We start from the raw sequence: 18,812 nt of genomic DNA on the forward strand, positions 1-18,812 counted from the left end.
AATACCATTTCTTCCTCAAAGGTGCCGGTTCATCAATAACCTTCCAGGTTTTAACAATACAGTTAAAACCTGGACAGTTCTTAATGAGAAGCTTCTCACTGCTTCAGTTACGGTTAAACAGCCAGCTGAATCATATTGATCCCTGCATAAATTCTGGTTAGTTAAATACAAGCGGTGCCTTTTGTTTTTTTTCACTGGGCGGTGTATTTAACTGAGTAATAATACTGAGATTCTGGGGGACCAATAACATAACTACAAAAAATAGTGTGAATCCAACAAGTAGATGTTGCTACATATTTAACAGGATAACTGCTGCCTTTAATCTGTTTGTGGTGCTAGAATAAAAGTCAGAGAATCAACAGACTCATTATGATTTGACCCCTGAAGACTCTGATTGTCTTCACCAAATGTCATGGCCAGGCAGCCAAAGTGGTGAAGCAACCAAACCCTAGAGCCAAAACCACTAGCAAAACTAAAAAGTCCTTGGTGTGCCCACAGTGTTACCATGTCCATTATTATTATTATTGTTATTATAAATACAGTTATTTCCACAAATACTCCTGATAAATCGTACATTGATTTTCTCCACACTGCACATCAAATCAGCCATAACTAAGAAGAGATAAATTCGGCAGCTGGGTGGAAGCTTTGAAGCTGAACATTGGGTGAAAACCAACACTGCACCCTGATTTAGTGCCGAACTCTCTACATTTGAACACCACAAATGTGCCAAAAACACACACACGATTAATATAATACCCCCAAAATATCAAGAGCACTGTTAATTACACCCCCAAAAAATACATTTAATTAAACCTAATTGAAATGAAATGCTGTCACACTGATACGGTCTCTGTTTTTGTTTACCACATTTGCTCCAGGTCATGAGGCATCAACTCACTTTTTCCAAGTCTTATTTGCATAAAGAAATGATTCATCCATGGTATTGCTTTCTAAGTGCCAGAAGCTGATATTATTAAGTAAATGTGACTCAGGTTTTTTGTGGGGCTTTTACAAAGTGAAAAGAACTGAAAACGTTTGATTTATCTTTTTTGGAAACACAACAAGTGAGAAAGCTTGCACTGGAGTAGATTTTCATCCACGTGCGAGGTGAGGTTTTCCTCGGGCGCAGAAGCAAAATGTGCTCCGGTAGTTGCATGTGTCCTGCTGCACGTATCCAGCAGGAGGGTGTTTGTTATTGCACTGACCTACTCACGACCGACTGGACAACGCAGATTCTTGCAAAACACGTTTTCGCGTTGTTGTCTAACGAACCCCAAAAGTCTACATGTGATCGGGGTATTGAACCTTTCAGAATACACGTTATCTCTAACAGACGTGCGCTGGCACTACACGCCTTCCCGAGCCTCCTTCCAAGCCACACCTCCTCAAAAGTGACCCAAAGTTTACCGGTTTGGTTTTTTTTTAAACAAACGAACTGTGCCACTGACCCCATTTCCCAAAGACTTTATATATAAGGGTGCAGAGGACTGCTGTTTGTTTAGTTACAGACGAAGAAAAGCAGGGTTTGTTTAGAGAATATCAGTGAATAATTCAACACCTAAGCGAGGTGGAGCTTGAGATCTGCCTGGTAAACGCACATTTACCTTTAAAAAAAATGAGTAATATTCTAGTTGAATATAAAGCTACAGCTGTGGTACTGTGGTAGTTTAGTCATAGTTGCTACTTTTATTCCAAATGTTTTTAACCGCCTCCTCTGTCTCTTAGATTTATTTTATACTTTCTTGTAAACTATCATAGAGAGAATAAAGGCTTTTTTTTAAAGAGCCGTTGTTTGGCGTTTCCACTTTCACTTCTGCTCTCCAGCCTCCCTGTTTGTGCGTCTGTCCCGGACGAAGTGGGCGGTGGGGTGGCGTCACGTCATATCAGCCGCCGCGCTCTGATTGGCTGCCGATTCTCACCCGACACAGCTGTGATTGTTTTCTGCAGAGGAAGCTCTCGTCGGTGGTATGAGGTCTGTGCGGTGGAATGGAGGAGCACTGTGTGTTTTTTCTCTCTCGCTCTGCGTGTGTTTGCTGACGATGATGTGAACAAACAACGTGACTGCAGTTCACTTGTAAAAGAGCAGGAAAACGAGGAGGAGGGATCCTGGCTTAAATCTGCTTGTCGAGGCGCGAATGAACAGGAGAAGAGGATTCTGTTTGGAGCTGACTCTGAAGACGTCTGGAGATCAAGGTAAGCAGCCGGAACAATTTTAAAACAATTTCTTCGATTTTTTTTTTCTTTCAACGTGAAAACAGTGGCACTCGTGTGTTGACTGTCTCGTTTCCTTCTTTAGCTTTAAAGTGCCAAATGCCCAGACTGGAGGAGCATTGTTGGATCTGCTCCACTTCATCAAAGACCGAAACTAAGCACCCATCTTCTGGCGCAAACTGGTTGGCATCCAGAGCTGAAGAGATGATGTCAATCATCACATCGGTGCTCAGCAGTGCCTACATCTCCTTGCAGGACGTCCGGACGGCCAACCTGATCCGCCGGGGTGTCGTCCTCTTCACGGTCGGAGTGTTCCTGGCCCTGGTGCTCAACTTGCTCCAGATACAAAGAAATGTTACCCTCTTCCCCGAGGAGGTGATGACAACTTTGTTTTCGTCCGCATGGTGGATCCCACCTTGCTGCGGTACAGGAGCCGGTGAGTGAATAAAAGGCTGATTTTATCAAGCTTACTTGGTGCTTTATAAACGACCCTGCAAGGGTAGTTTTACCCGGGTGATCAGTAGTTTGCAGCTAATTTGGGGACAAAGGAATGCAGAGAGGGGAGGAGTTAGAGCACAACAGCCTTCCCTTATGAAGAGAAAATGACACTTTAAATAATATGTGGCGTGTTTTACCGCTTGTGTATATAAAATGAGCTCTTATGGTCAGGAAATCCCCCTTTGTGAGCTGGATTTTGCCATAATAAGCAGCAGGAATTTAAACCGCATACAGCAGAAGCACATCCCTTTTCTCATCACCACTGTCAGGAGCATTTGTATGATCAGCTGACAATGAATCACCTTTCAGTTTTGTTTTTGTTTCATATTAATTATCAGTTTTGAAGGCATCATTAAGTCTGGCTGTTATCAAAAAGAAAAAAAATGGCTTGGAACGGATGTTGTTTTTTCTTGCGCTCTGATTGGTCGCGGCAGCCGGACACGAGGCGAGCTGCGAGCTCATTGGATGGTGTCATAACGGGTGAGCTGAGAAGGGAGGTACTTTTAAGGCCAGAAACAGGGAAGTGAGGGAAAGAAAGAAGCGCGTAAATGCTGGGCTCCTCCCCCTCCTCTCGTCATTGCATGCTGCAGGACAGAAACAAACTGAGAAATAAGAGATGTAGGCTTATGGCTCTTATGGTTCTTTACTTTCCCACACCTGAAGGTGATGTCATTAAATGTCTTCTTATGCTTGATAAATAGTCCAAGAAACAGATGATATTTCAGTTTCCACAACAAGCAACTGCCACAGATCCCATCTAAGCATGCTATTCTTAGTAGGATTGCAGCTAAAGATTGTCAATGACGAGTCAAATGAGGTATTTCTCAGATAAAAGCTTCTTGGAGCCTGAATAAGGTGAAAAATATACTAACAAAAGCTAGAGGGGTAAAGTAAATCCTCTGACTTAAGAGGCTGGTATTAAAGAGCATCTGGTGCTTTCTGTGAGCAGTTTTGTTTTTTTAAGTGACGAATCGAATGTCAAAATGGTTTCATATTCATTTTCTCGTGACCCAGGTACTAATTCCTGTACCTCCTCCACCTCTTCTTGTAAGATATCCACTGTGTCCACTTTTTACATTCTAATAGTGTGGTTACATAGTTTCCTTCACAAATTCTTGGACTTTTAATGACAGTATGTAGGGAGTTAGATTAAAAAGTCGCACACTTAAAAAGTAAAAGACAACTTTAAAATTAAAGCTAATGTTTATGCATATTTCTCATGTGGGGATTTTTGAAGTGCATGTACAGCAGGTGTGTCGCTAACTGTGGAAATGCACCTTCAGCAGTCTGTCTCTATGACACAGTTTGCCCTATTTTTATTTCAGAGAAGTTCTGCTTATCTGGCACAATTCAAGACTGTTTGTTCCCTTTTTTTGTGTGTTTTTTTGCAGCTGTTATCGGCCTGCTGTATCCCTGTCTCGACAGCCACTTGGGAGAGCCGCACAAGTTCAAGAGGGAGTGGGCGAGCGTCATGAGGTGTATCGCTGTGTTCGTCGGTATCAACCACGCCAGTGTTGTATCCTTTCACCATGTCCTGTACACCTCTCAAATGCACTTTTGCTACTTTTGTGATTGTTTGTTACAGTACAGTGGAAAAGTACACCAGTAATTAACTCAATTTTGGCTGCTGTCTGCATCAGCTCAGTAATCTGCTTTATCCTTTTGCAAAAAGAGGTGGTGCAACTTGTTGGTGGCCAAATATTTGCGTAAGAAATAATCAGATGTTATCCTCGTGCTGTTTGATTTGTTTGTCCTTAACTTCCCGGAACACAGAAACTAGACTTTGACAACAACGTGCAGCTCTCCTTAACGCTAGCGGCCTTGTCCCTGGGTCTGTGGTGGACATTCGACCGGTCCAGGAGCGGCTTCGGACTGGGCATCACCACTGCCTTTTTAGCTACTGTGATCACACAGCTGCTGGTCTACAATGGAGTCTACCAGTAAGTTCTCCATCAGCAACAACAGGGTGTTCAAGGAAAGCCTTTAAAAGTGGAACAAAAACATTCTTGAGTATCTTTTTCTGAGGAAACAAAACTAATGCAGTGATTTGTCATCACTATTCTTTTATTTCTTATTACACCCACAACTAAAATTACAGTGTTTGGTGTGGGAGTTGGTTATCCAGCTGTGAGAGTCAACCCAGCTTTGGTATGAGGATATGGAATGATGTCAGTGACGTGTTAGCCAATACAATAATAACTAAAACTGTACAGCAGAGAGAGAAAAACACAGCTGCAGATCATCCTGATTTTACAAAATAGAAAAATAGTAAGGGATGAGGGGAGGTAATGATTTGGTAATAACTGCAACTCATACTTGTGCTTGGGATGGCTTTCTTAACTTTTATTTTTTTCTGAAGTGTGACTTCTTTTCTCTTTTTCTCTTAAGGTACACATCTCCAGACTTCCTGTACGTACGCTCCTGGCTCCCGTGCATATTCTTCTCCGGCGGTGTTACTGTGGGTAACATAGGACGCCAACTAGCCATGGTAAAGTCTGCAAGTCTTGATCACACTGTCATCCTTTAACTGAAGGTTCAGACTGATATGTTGATGTTTGTGTGAAGTGCTGCTTTCACGAGGTAACACTTACCTGGCTTTATTGGAATATTACCAGTTGAAACAAGCCAATACTCACTGCAAGAAACCTCTGTTTACTGTCCTGTGATCATCATATTTAGGGGCTATAGCTAAGTCCGTAGAATCCATTGTATATATTCTGGAGTCAGATAGCTAGGTTTTCTCGCTTATTTACTAAATTTTGCAGATTTCAGAATTAAGGGTTTTAAAAAAAGGAGCATTTGCATATTTGGAGTTTTATTGTCTTTTATGTGTAAAACAGCATAAGCAGGGATGAGGTTGGATGCTGACATGTTAATTTTCACTTTTGAGATGAACTGTTCCTTTCAAGAGCTACCAAGATTTCAAGTTTCAGTGGAAACCAGTCACATGACTCTCTTGATCCAAAAGGTTTTTCTAATTGGCCATGTTAAAAGTTGGAGGATAAAGTGGCGATTCTGCGTCGATGGTTTGAAAAGTTTTCGGTATGTCGTATTTGCGCAAAATATCCCTCCGCATTTATCGTTATCAGCCTCTGCTCTGTGCCTAAAGAGCTGACTTCAAAAGCTTCCCGTGCGCCACACATGCTTTATTTGCAATTATTCTGCTGAGGCGCGGCAGCAGATAACATTGTCAAATGGTTTAAAACTGTGCAAAGAGCATTGGACGCCCCCCTTCCTTCATAATTATCCCAGCAAGTCAGCTTTGATGTCTTCATTAAGCTTCTGCCCAGAAGCCTCACCTCATTCTGTCTGTAAAGTACCAGTCCCCATCACTGCCTCAGTTTGACTCACTGAAAGCGTGAAAGCAGATTAAGAGCTGTTGTTTTTCACAGTCGTGGTGAGACACAGAGCCAGTCTGGACTCGGCTGACCAGAGGGTCATTTGCTACTTGTTGTTTTTGTTTTCGCGATGAGGCCTGAGGAATGTTGGCACAAGTCTGAACTCGTGGTTTTGTTCTGTGTTTTTTCGCTCACTCGCTTCAGTGGGTCATTTATGAGAAGAATCAGGAGGCACACGAGACCTTTTTTTGTTTTATTTTCTGGAAATGACAGTGATAGAGTTTGTTTAGTTGGATTAACCATGGAAGAAAACACCCTTTATTACACATTAGCTGTGATTTTTAAGCTGAATGGCTGATAAATGTAACTATTTTAGGAGCTCATGAGCAAATAAGGTGATTAAGCATGTAACAAAACAAGCCGATGTTGAGAAGGAAGTACTTTCTTCCCCCGATTCTGCAAAATATTAGGTTGCCATTGGGGAGAAAGAAAAAGGGAACTGATTCTAATATCAGTCAGATCAACAAAACATGCTACCTTTATACTGTGAGCAAATACAAGTATTAACCTGTTGCTGCATTACAAATTGATTGATATATAACTAACATAGGTCTTGTTTTTCTTCTCCAGGGTGGTGTTGAGAAACCCCACATGGACTGATTGGTGGACGACCGGGCGAGAGCATCCGAGAAAAAATGGATACGTTCTGTGAGGAACGAGAAGAATGATGTGAGGAAAGACTCTTTGTCACGACCTCATCTTTTGCTCAGATGACAAAAGTGCAGGTCAGAAAAGCCCCTCATCAAACGTGCCATGTCCTCTGCATCTCTTTGCAGCCAAACAGCCCCTTCCCGCCTCTGTTGTGCTCCATTAGCATTAAGGCTTCCTTCACACTACACAGGCGGACAGCCCTTGCCTTTTTGCGTGTGTGTGTCCTCGTTTGAAGTGAACAGGAGAGGGGTTTAATTTCATGAAGTGGACGCGTGCTCCTGGGCGTGATGGTATCCTGGAAATGGCAGAAAAGAAATGATGGGGGTGCTATGATGTTTTCTTTTCTTTCTTTCTTTTCATTTTTGTATGATCATAAAAGGGAAGTGTTGCTCTAGTGGGCAAAATGATGCTCGCTCGCACAAAGAGATCCTTTTTTTTTTTTTCCCCATTGTAGAATCCCAATGAAACCAAATTGAAGTATTTATTTTCCAAGCATCCAGTGACCGCCGCCCCCAAACTAAATGTATGTATGGTAATGAACGGTGTTTCACATTTTTCGAAGGACTAGTTCAATGTCTTGGGAAATATTTGGGGAAACTGCTTTCTCATCTTATTCCCAGCAGGAAAGCAAATCATTTTTCTGATTTATTAACACTTGATTATAATACATTATGATTAAAGAAGGCGCCAAGAGTTGACTACCAATTTAACTTTATATATTCACAAACAGTGAAGATCACTGAAGCACAAAATTCAAGCTGCTTCATTTTTTTTTTTAGAATGGAAATTAGTTGTTTTTGCCAGCGAATAGTATTATTTTTAATCAGTTATCAAGCTTGTCTTTGCTGTAAAACGACAGAGAGGACTGTTTTAAAGGAAGCGTTAGTCGGGACTGGGAGTTGAGATGAACCATAGAGGTGAAGCATGCTTTGAAGGAATGTACCAGGTATACTAGCAGTTTAAAAAAACCTTTTCCAGTGCATTTTTATAGAATGGACCTTACATTCCCATTTGGAAAAACACTTTACTGTGGGATCGTACATGTTTTCGACTTCAACAGCATCCTCAAACTAGAGATGATAGTTTGGGAACAGACACCAGTTAAAATGGGAGAGGACGGGACGTTATTACGTAAGATTTGCAATCTGTGATTGCCTGTGTATTATAGAATGTAGTGCTTTTGTCACTATTACAGTTTAGTTGTATCCTTGTAAAAAACATAATGACATTACTGCTTGTGTGTATAATGGCTTGCTTGTGTAATCAGACAGGTATTATTACCACACTAGACCTACAGTGCGTTAGTGTCTGGGGGTCTAGAGGATTAAGTGCAATCAGACCATACATGAGCCGATTATTCTTCCTTATTTATTATTTCTGACAAAGGCTAAAAAACATATTTGTAACTTTAAAGTATATGCAGTGTGGATCATTCAAAACAGCAATAATATCCTCTCTTTCTTATGTTTTTTTTTGTAAACAACAATGCTTTTGTCAGAGATTACATGCCTTCAGAGTCAATACCAATGACTCTAACCAGAGAGACAGCATAAAAAAAAATATTGTGTCAAACTGTTGTTTAAAAAAATCTCATTTAGTAGCGTTACTGAAGGAAACCTGATTTATTTTTTTAAATCCTTTTTTGTGGCAGATCACTTCAGGTCGAATCTGCGTACATTCAGGTGTGCTAAAACTGAAGAGGAAGCTTTATGTTTTGAGGTGGTGAAGCACCTTCTGTCTCAATGTTTTAGAGTTTCCGTGTGTGTGCGTGCGTCTGATAATTCAGCTGTGTATCATTTTTGCTACTTTGGATTTAAGTGAAAAATAAAAACACTTGACAAAGACGTCTTTGTGATTTCTTTTATTTTATTGTGTTACTCGCGTGTGGGACTGGAGGGACTTTGTGACTGCTATGATGTGACATACGGATGCTATCTGGTTGAAAATAACAGACACTGTAGCTTCCCCTGTGGTGATATGAACCTGATACCATCATTCATAATTAAACTGATTACTAGACACTTGCCTAATTACACATCTCTGCAGCTCCAGTAAGACACTAGCCCGCAGATTTTATTTGGTTGTCAAATGCAGCTGCAGCTTAATTGGAATGAAGCTTTCTGGGGTGCTGATGATGGCATTTGTTGTGTCTGCTGTCACGGTCATGTTGAATAGATGAGGACACTCTTTTGTCCCCTCCTTTGTACTGTCTTTGGCTGCATCTTCCCTCTCCTTCCTCTTCTCTGTAAGACCCTCTGCAACCCACCAAAAAACCCTGAAACCACCCCCCTCTGCTGTGTGTCACTGGGATCATGAGGAACTGCCCTCCCTCCCCTCCTCTGTCTACCCCCTCTCTGAACACGCCTTTCTGGAGGGCAGACTTCTATTTATACCTAGCGGGGGACTGACAGTTAACCTTTTGCACTGGGGGGAAATTTCTGGGAGCGGGGCCAATGGCTGTGGGCTATTCTGAATCAATCCCTCGTTCTGGAAGTCCCTCTATACTCGCATGCATCTGTTTTTGTTTTCCATCAATCCCTCTATCCCATCCATCCATCCATCTACCCATCCTCTAACAGGGCAACGGCGCCACACGCCATCTCTTTCCTCTCCCTCCTCTTTCAGTCTCCTACTCTTCTCAGGCAGAATAATTGGCCAGGCTTCAACCTCCTTTCATTTCCAGCAACAGCAAACTGAAAGACTCCATTAGAGAACCCCCCTCATTGCCAAAAGCGCCCCCTCCCCTCCGTCTCTCCGTCTCTCTATCCTTCCTTCCAGGCAAGAAGACAAGCGAGGGCACATCAGATATATTGATTCACGGCACCTATAGGTTTGCTCCGGCAGACTGCTATCATCTCTTTGCAGCACTTTTTTGACTTTGAAATTTGTGTTACTTGGCCTCGCATTTCGTGCAGCGAGTCGACTGCCAGCAAACATGAAGACAAAGATTTACAACTCTACACTGGAGTATGGCAAATTTAACTTGTTTACTTTGTATTTAACTTCATTCTCTTTGCAATTTTTTTGTCTCTTGAAATGAGAGTCTCACTTACTGCGTCTGTTTAGTACAGATCACGGTATACAAGATGGATAAAATCAGATTTAAAAAATAGCTTTATTGGTCCTAGGAGGAAAACAGCAGCAGAAAGAACAAGACAAGAAGGTATATTCATATAAAAATTACACTGTACAGATATATATTTGTTTTAAACTAGCCAAAGGACATGAGAGAGACTCCAAAATAAAGTGGAAAATGATTAGTGCAGCTTTCCAGAATAAGTTGGCACGATGGAAGAAGTATGAGTACGAGTTTTGCTCATGTAACACACCGGTGGTATTGCCATTAAAATATAACAGTATGATACAGCAGAGTTTAAGGCCAATATGTATGTAATGCAATAATAATAATAGTTCTTTGCTGCACTGTGTGGTTCTGTAATTTTATAGTATTTCTTAGTTTCTCACTTTTATGAGTTCTTAGGAGATTTAAAAAAAAAAAAAAAAAAAAAAAAAAAGCAGCTCGAACTAGAAGAAAAAGGCTTCAGCAATTCAGAGCAACTCTAGTGGTGTTGGCACTTTTGAATATATTTGCCTTTGAGAGTTTTTTTGTGATGAGGCAATATTTCAAAAACTAAAATTTTCAAGGAAAAAAAAGGTGGTGTTCAGATGTGTACTGAGAAAGAAGATGCAATCCTATACTAAACTGCTTCTTTAGATTTGCTCTCTTTCGTTTACCGCCCCTCAACAGTGTAGAAGGCAGCGAGTATTACTATTTTGTGCTACTTTACACTTCATCTGGATTATATTTCAGATTTGGTTTTGTTCCTGTCACTGTATTGCATTTCAGGAATACACCATTGAACAGTTTGCAAACAGGATGGCATTTACAATGTCAACGGCGCCACACGCCATCTCTTTCAATGATGTTTACAATTTTTACAGCTCTTCTTTCTATTTGTATCTGAATAGACTAAATTTGGCCAAATTATTATTTTAAATATGTGTATTAGTGAATTGCTGGAACTTCTAAATGTATGCAACAGCTGAAGACTTTACATATCATAATGGTGCACGTAAGGCATAATTATAAAATACATTAAAAACCATTAAACCAACAGGTACTAATCTTATGGGGTTGTGACCATTTTCAGCAGATCCGCCCATCAAAATAAACGTTTCCTTTAGAAATCTTTTCACTTAAACAGCTGTTCAAACTTAACAAGAAACAAAATGTTCATAACTCGGTGAATAATTTGTAGTAAAACTTTATTTTCATCACTTTCTTACCCCAGTCTTGCAAGCATTCAGATTTGTCTTAGTAGAAAAACTAGTCTCACACTAATGCATCTGCATCTACAATCTGAAAAAATGTAATGAAACCATCAGCTACTTTCACATCTATTCTTTCTTTTCCTATCTAAACATTTGAATGCTGAACTTCTCCTCTCCTCTATAACTTCTGACTTTGTCTTCACTGAACGCTGGTGGCCTGCCTCGCTTTGAACACGCGTCTCTGTGGTAAACCCGTCTGGGGGAGCGCCTGTCATCTCACCTGGCTGTCACACACATTTAAAATCTGTGAGCTGCTGTTACACAGGCACTGTTTGCTTTATTTCATGCTCCACCTGTGGCACTAAACTTCTGTTTGTTTCATCCAGGACAAAGAAAAATGAAATTTTGACTACTTTATTAGTTTTGTTGTTTAAAAAAACTAAATGTATTGTAAAGTACCGCGTTGTGGTGTGGTAGTGGATAAAGATATTAAGATGCATATATTCTGGGGAAAGAAAACATGCAGTATAGTACCAGATTACCCAGTAGTGATGGCTTTTGTTACCACCAGATGACAGTATTTATCCTCCCAGCTTGTCTGGACAGGACATCTATAGACCCCTAGTGGAAGGACAAGGAAAAGGAAGGTCTGGAAGGGCCTCATCTATGTAGAGGTTTTCACCTAACTACTTGTATGGAAATGTAGAAAAAACAAGTCTTTAGAGGCGTCGAACAAAGAACAACCGGAGTGTTGCGATCTGAGAAAGCAAGAAAACGCAGCACATGAAGAAAAATGAAGGCAATTAAAAGTAAAAGTAATTACAAATACGCTCATATTCTCCTTAAAGCCTCTTAAAACTTTGGATTCAGAAAGATAATTTATTAAAACAGCAGAGGAATATTATCCTTGGAATATTTATCTCACAGTGCAGTGAGCGGGCAGAGTCACATGCATGATAGAAAAGGTCAATGAAATGGATTGAGTGTGGAGAAAATCATTGCACTTTTTTTCTCTGCCAAAAGGTCTTCAGTGGCATTAATGTCCTGCTCTCTCTGAAATATAATGAAAGATTTTGTGTGTGCAAGTGCGTGTGCGAGTGTGTGCGAGACTGGTTTAGGTCTACTGAGTCTTCATTACACCAGAGCTGGGTCCACTCCTGTCCTCTGCCCTCGCTCATTGCCTCTCCCAGTGCCGGCCAGGAATAATGAATTACAGTGGATGCCATGGGGGGGCTGAGTGAGTGGCTCAGAAGTGGACTCCATTTTAGCTCAAATTACCTCTCAGATCCATTCAAATGGCAGTCTCGGGCTGCTCTCTGCCTTCTCTGCGTATTCCTGTCTGAGGGTGAAATGATCCATTCACACCTTTTCTCCCTTTAAGAGGCTGTGATTCTCTTTTTGGTCGCAGTTCCTCCAGTGCTCTGGGTGAAATCACGGGGGGAAAAAACCCCAAACAAATAAAAGTATGAACGCTTAAAAACATTAAACAGACTGATACAGAATCATCATTAGAAGTGTTTGTGTCGTGTGAGATTTATCAGTTCAGTCAACATGCTCAGCCTTGTGTGCCATTCCAGTTGATTCCTTTTCTTCCACCGCAGGACAATAATAAAATGACAGCATAAACCTCAGGTGATGGCACATTATGCATGCCATCCAAACAAATCCTTCCCAGTGTAAATTAAACACACCCAGTGCATCCTAGCGCCCAGATCAGACTCTGTAAATCGACCAGGGTAATAATAATAATAATAATAATAATAATAATAATAACAGCTGAATAAAAGGTAATGGAATAAATCAAGGTGAGCATTTCCATTGCGAGATCTATCCTGGGAGGCAGACAACAACATCTCACAAACAGAGAGAAGGCTAAAATTTACACCACAGGTCAATATCCGTGTGTATTCTTTAGTTTTCTGAAAGAAAAAGAAAGAAAAAAGAATTAAATAGTAGGAGATTCATTTAAAAATAAAATGTGGATTTGAGATTCAAGAAGATTAGCTAGTTGTGGCCATTAGCTGTATCAATGAAGCACGTTTAAAATATTACAATATTAAAACATATATACATATATATAAGCCCTTACGTTTGCGTGATTTTACAACTAATGTGGACAGTCTGCTTATGTCTTACTGTATGTCGCCCGTGTGTATATTGTCAAATAGGCTAACAGACTTCATTTCCATATACCAGTAATCTAAGACATGCTTGCAGCCCTACTTAGAATGCACTAAAGGTCGATGTTTGTCATGTTTTAATTAGTCTTCATTAGTACGCGTAAGCATAATTCAAGCAACAGGATTGCAGTCTATCCACTTCGCTCCGGAGAAATGCACAGAGTTGGCAGGCTAAACCCATCTGGGAAAGTTCTTGCGTCTAAAATGTCCTTTGACGAGCCCCTCTCCTGGTAGGTGACAAATTCACAACATATAAGTTACTGGGGGGTAAAAACAACTCAGGTGCACTGGGTGGGACTGGGTGCACATGGTAAATCCAGCGGAGTTCAGAACTATTTTGGCGACTTTAACGGTAAAGGGCGCGATGCCACACAAGGAGCCGGGTCAAATATCCGCTCATGACTGACCTCCTTCCACTATAATTAAAGTTGCTGGACGCGGGGACATAACTTAAATTGTATCTCGCAATTAGAAAGAGCCTCGGTATGAACAAATGAAGAAGCACTGATGCCGATGCTTGATTTAATCCCTTAGCATTTACTACTCGCACTAAATGTGTAACTTTAAAATCTCTCTGATGCGATATGATTACATCTAACTTGTGGGTTTGGCGTTTGTAACTGCCCGGACGCAAAATCCGAACTGGCTGGGGTAAATCTACTTTCAGCTTAACATAAACGCGAATAAGATTTGTACTATTATTATTTTTTAAATATATATGTATAGATTTTGCCATAATGTAAGAGGAATTTCTCCTCTTCGTCGTTTTAAAGGAAATAAAACTAACAGATTTGGTTATGCAGTTAAACGATCACACGTTTAACTGCACTTCCTGCGGAGGTGAGGTTCTTCTAATAAAATCTAATTAGCTCATATAACGACAAAGAACAAATATGAGTTTCAGCAAGTGATTTCCACCTGTCTTTGTCCCACTTGTTCCTTGCTTCCCCGCGACAGACAGGTGCACGAGGCATGCGGACAATCCAAAAACCGCAAAGCTTCCCGGATGACCCACACAGGGGAATCAAGGACCCCAAAAAACTTTAGGGGCCAGCGAGCTGAGCTGATTGAACATAAGGTAAACACTACTTCCTTCTTCTTCTTCTTTTTTACATTACACTGGCTTTGCTTTGAGGTCTGTTTGGCGGCACATTTTCATTCCCCCCCCTCTGGTCCCTCTCAAACTGAACCTGTCCACCCCCACCCACACCATAGCCTATTTGTTCTGTATGACTGAGAATGTAAACCCATTAACCTTACAGAAATAGCCACCACGTGCAGTTCATTCTTTGCTGTCCGAAGTAAGACGTCCCGACACGTGAAAAGTCCCGCAGACCAGCCACAAAACTACAGTAGGAGAAGAGCTCTGTGGGCCTGACACCAGTTGAGCGTCACGCAGATAACTGTGCGCTTTATGTACCTACAGGATTACAGAGCGGACCCTTAGAGGCTTTTACACTCTGTGAAAAATAGCCAGTTATTATTAAAGATATGAGGATCTTTACAGTGTTATTTTCTGATGTGTATATAAGTACAAAAGCACACTAGAAAAAGGAAATTCTGATCTTTAACGGGATACAAAGCGAGAGTTGCGTGCATAGTGAAGTTTTTTTTTTCCACTTTAAAACCTTTTTTAAAAAAAACTTTTATGGCTGTTAATGAGGCACTATGGGTCAATAAGAGTGTCTCTGAGTTATTTCAAAATAGAAGACAGAAGGTGGACAATGCTTTTTTTTAATGCATGAGGAATTTTTTTTTTTCTTGCAGCCGCTGTAAGGAAAGGTTTTTCTGTTCAAACTTTTATTCCTGTTGGTGCACTTTATATATCTGTTGCATTATTTTTCAGAGTTTCATTCTTAGAGATGGTTGTTCTGTTCGCTATAGATTTTGATTGTCCTTAAATTTATATTTTAAAATCTAATTTTCTCCTTTAAACCTTAATCTCCGGATCAGAATTATGTTATTTTTCTCTCTTGTAAAGAAGAAAGAAAAAAACAACAACTTTGGATCACAGTAAGCATATGCAGTTTTCTTTTCCCCCTCCGCTCAGAAAACAGTTAAATAGTTGCAAAACAATCCAGAGTGGCACTGATTGGCAAGAACAGAAATTTGATTTGTCAAAGATATAAGCTTTCTATGTCTGCAACCCACACAGTATGCACCACAGCTCAGTTCTCCAAATCTGTGTCTCTTATGCGCAAAGAGAAAACTTGAAAAGAAGAAAAGTTTTGCCTATTTTTCCTCTCTAAAATGATGCAAATAAAGATTGGAGTGTTGCTGCTTCGTGTCTAAAAGAAAATGCACTTTTTGACTTTTTACCCTAAAAATACAGATAAAATAATAATAATAATAATCAGTGACCATCAACTGGTATTATTCATTGTATTAATTCAAGAGTTTGCTGATGGGAAGTCAGCTGCATTCAATTACCCTTCATCTAATTTAGCTGAAGCCTTAATTGCGCTCAGGGTGGTGCGGTTGTTTGTGCTAAGCTCTGTAGACTTCTGTGGAGAAATACGACCCGCCTCTTAAGAACAATCCAAATTCAAATGAGACTTATCTACGCCAGACTGATCAGACGGATTAAGAGTTATTAAAACCTATAAAGGGCTGAAAGCAGAAGATTCAGCAGCCCCAAAGTCCGCTACGTGGCGACTCTAGAGGATTTCTCTGTAAACACAATCAAACCACGGGAAAAAAAATTATATAGACATCATCTACATAGAGCCTGTGATGAATAAGCAGCTGTGGAAATTATATACTGCGCTTTTTCCACTGGAAAAAGGGAGCATAAAATTAATCAAACGGATTTAGAGAAACACCACCTGAGCATGATTTTGCTTTAAAAATCTAACAATGTAAACTTGGAGGAACACCTACAGTATTTCAGCCCAAGATGGCAGTTTTGTAAAGACCATTACTACAATTATATCCATGTATCGATGTCAGATACCAAAAAACTGCTTTTGTTTCTTATCCATGTGTTTCTTTTCTTTGGGATTTATCCTGTTATGGTTATTTCTGAAACACTGCGAAGACCGATTCTGGAAAATCCCGGGGAAACAATGAAAAAATAGATACTGGTGTCAAGTCCCTCCATTTAACCTATTTTATATTCCGATGAACCACACTTCTAAAACTGATTGACTTTTTGTATTGCCCACTAAATGCAGCTCGGCCAGCTTTCTAATCTAGTCTAATTCGGCTGCCATGCTCTTGGCCCATAATAAAAGAGTGGGCAGCGAGCTTCTAGGCCCACAAAACCACGACAATAAAAAAGAAAAGAGAAAAAAGAAAGAAAAAAATCATACAGGATCATCAAATAGAAGAGAGGTGCTTTTAGGTTTTGAAAGGCACAGGAAGCTGGAGGATTTGGTTAGACCCCTGCAATGGTGACAGGGCTGATATTAGAGACCCCCATTCATCTGGAGGGAGGGGTGGTGTGATGGAGGGGGTGCATCTGCAGAGGGCCCACCGCCCTCTGATCTGTGAGCTGGCACACATCACGGCGTCCATTCACAAATCCTCCTTCTGCGCGTCACCTTTTGTAGTACTCCATAGTACTGAGCGCTGGTGACGTATAAGACAATCCTACCCAGAAAAATACAGAGGAAAAAAAATAGGTTATAGGAACTCAAGGACAGGGCACATGCGCACAATGCATGCGATACATTATAATAGTAGGAGGGGTATATGTCTGTATATATGCGTGTGTGTATGTGCGCGTGTGAGGTAGAGGGGAGGGGTATAGAGCTATAAGTGATTATGAAACACACCTGGTTAGTGTGTATATACGCTGCACGCAAAATATGCATTCAAAGACAGGGAATCTTAACCCTTTCAGGGCAAAAGAAGAGATGCCCCAATGCTTTTTTTATTTTTTTGCAGACAAACAAAAAGACAGAAGAAAACGGAAGCATTCACTTATTTAGTAGAACCTGACAGATATGACAAGTACAATAATCAATGTTTCCTGCTTCCGTGAACAAGAACAGAATATAATCATAAGAAATGCCCATTTTATAGGCTATGTTTTAACCATAAGGCGGCACCCGGGATGCAGAATTCAAGAAAAGCTAACCAGCTAAATGAATAATGTTGAGCCTATATGTGAGAGGAAAAAATCCTTATAGCGGGATCAAGAATTTTTAAATCTTTATATCTTTGATTAGAGCTTTGACGGGCCTGCTGGAGGCTATTTTGGAGGTTACCTGGCAGCGTGTTAAAGAGCAAATGATGGCAAACAGGGTCCAGGAAATGAAAATATTTCACATGTTGTGTTCAAAATGTTAAATGGTTGCAGGGGATGTTTCTGACTCGCCAGAAAATTATTATCCCCCCCAAAAAACAGCTGTCTCTGGCTCTATGGCTGCTACTCTTTGACCAGTGGACTTTTGTTGTTGTTGTTGTTGTTCTTGTCAAAATATAAAAAGTCATCTTGAACAAAAACTACAGCTAGGGTTAAGGTATAACCCCTGCACTACAATGGTTAGGTTATAACAGTAACTATAAGATTATAAGTTGATTGACTGGGAAAATAGCACAAGCAAAAATAAAGTAATTGTAATTGTTCAGTAATTTGATCATTTTCTTGCGTGTGGAAAGTCTGGGCCCAGGCTTGGTGAGGCAGGGGGGACTGATAAGTTACCGTCGTTAAGGCTTGTGATTTAAAAATCACGTTCTACAAATCAGTAAATAAGGGAAACAAAGCGCATTCTGAAGAAAATGCAGTGGCGCCACCAAATCACCACAAGAGCCGAAACAGAGAAAGTAATATAGCAGCTCTCGTTGGCTGTTCTGGCATATAAGCGTGCCAAAACAGGCAAACATGAATAAAAGACCATGCCAATAAAACACAGCTTTATAGATGTCAGTTAACGCCTGCCTATATTTAAAGTAATAATGAGAATATGTCGATAACTGAATCGTATGGTACTATTTTAACCCTTAATAAACCAGATCAGACCGTCCTGGAAAATATAATTTGACAAAAACCCGAAAAAGGTCGACCAGAAAGTCTCGTTAGCATCCAGCACCACAGAAATGTTCAGCAGGCAAAGCAATAACTGATTATTAGGAGCTAAAACAGAGCACGATCCTTTTGTCTTTTCATCAGTCATACTCAAAACAAGCCAGTCCAAAGTGGGCAGACAATAGTGAATCAGAACCCCCACAATGACCGGGATTATGGGTTTGTACAGCATAAAGAAATAAGCATGTGTGTTCCAGATTTGAGTCAAAACCTTGTTTTCGTCTAAAAACTGCACCAGGCTGAGATGACTTCCTTGCACCGCACAGAAGCAGCACTGAGAAATAGCTCAAAGAGTCATTATTTCCAAATCCGACTTTCAAACAAATCTCGTCCTTTGTTTAAAAACGCTTTAACAATATGAGCCAATGGAGTGATATTAGTGGACGCTCTTTCACTCTAAAGACAAATAATATTTCAGGCTTAGATTGGTTTAGATGTGCATATTTTTTTTAGTGCACAAAGGCCCCTATTATAATTCAGAGTCTGAAATGGTGTCATTTCCTCCAGACATCCCTGTTTTGCTATGAGGTTAGAGGCCAAGCCCAGGCGGTAGCGGCCTGTCTGTGA

General features: G+C 40.5%; 1 protein-coding gene across 2 annotated transcripts; it reads left to right on the forward strand.

The window, feature by feature from the left end:
- The first annotated feature begins 1,468 nt into the window (after positions 1 to 1,468).
- On the forward strand, positions 1,469 to 8,605 carry insig1 (insulin induced gene 1). Of its 2 annotated transcripts, XM_040044334.1 has the most exons (7): positions 1,469 to 1,591; positions 1,828 to 2,196; positions 2,300 to 2,650; positions 4,104 to 4,228; positions 4,486 to 4,652; positions 5,101 to 5,200; positions 6,681 to 8,605. In XM_040044334.1, the coding sequence occupies exons 2-7, from the start codon at positions 2,139 to 2,141 to the stop codon at positions 6,708 to 6,710; spliced, it is 831 nt and encodes a 276-aa protein (XP_039900268.1). In that variant the 5' UTR covers positions 1,469 to 1,591; positions 1,828 to 2,138; the 3' UTR covers positions 6,711 to 8,605. The 2 variants fall into 2 exon arrangements, with proteins under 2 accessions (XP_039900268.1, XP_039900269.1); XM_040044335.1 differs by having other exon boundaries at positions 1,535 to 2,196.
- The last annotated feature ends 10,207 nt before the right edge of the window (positions 8,606 to 18,812 follow it).

The sequence above is a fragment of the Simochromis diagramma genome, unplaced genomic scaffold (assembly GCF_900408965.1).
Source record: "Simochromis diagramma unplaced genomic scaffold, fSimDia1.1 OVJJ01000602.1, whole genome shotgun sequence".
Taxonomy (NCBI): Eukaryota; Metazoa; Chordata; class Actinopteri; order Cichliformes; family Cichlidae; genus Simochromis; species Simochromis diagramma.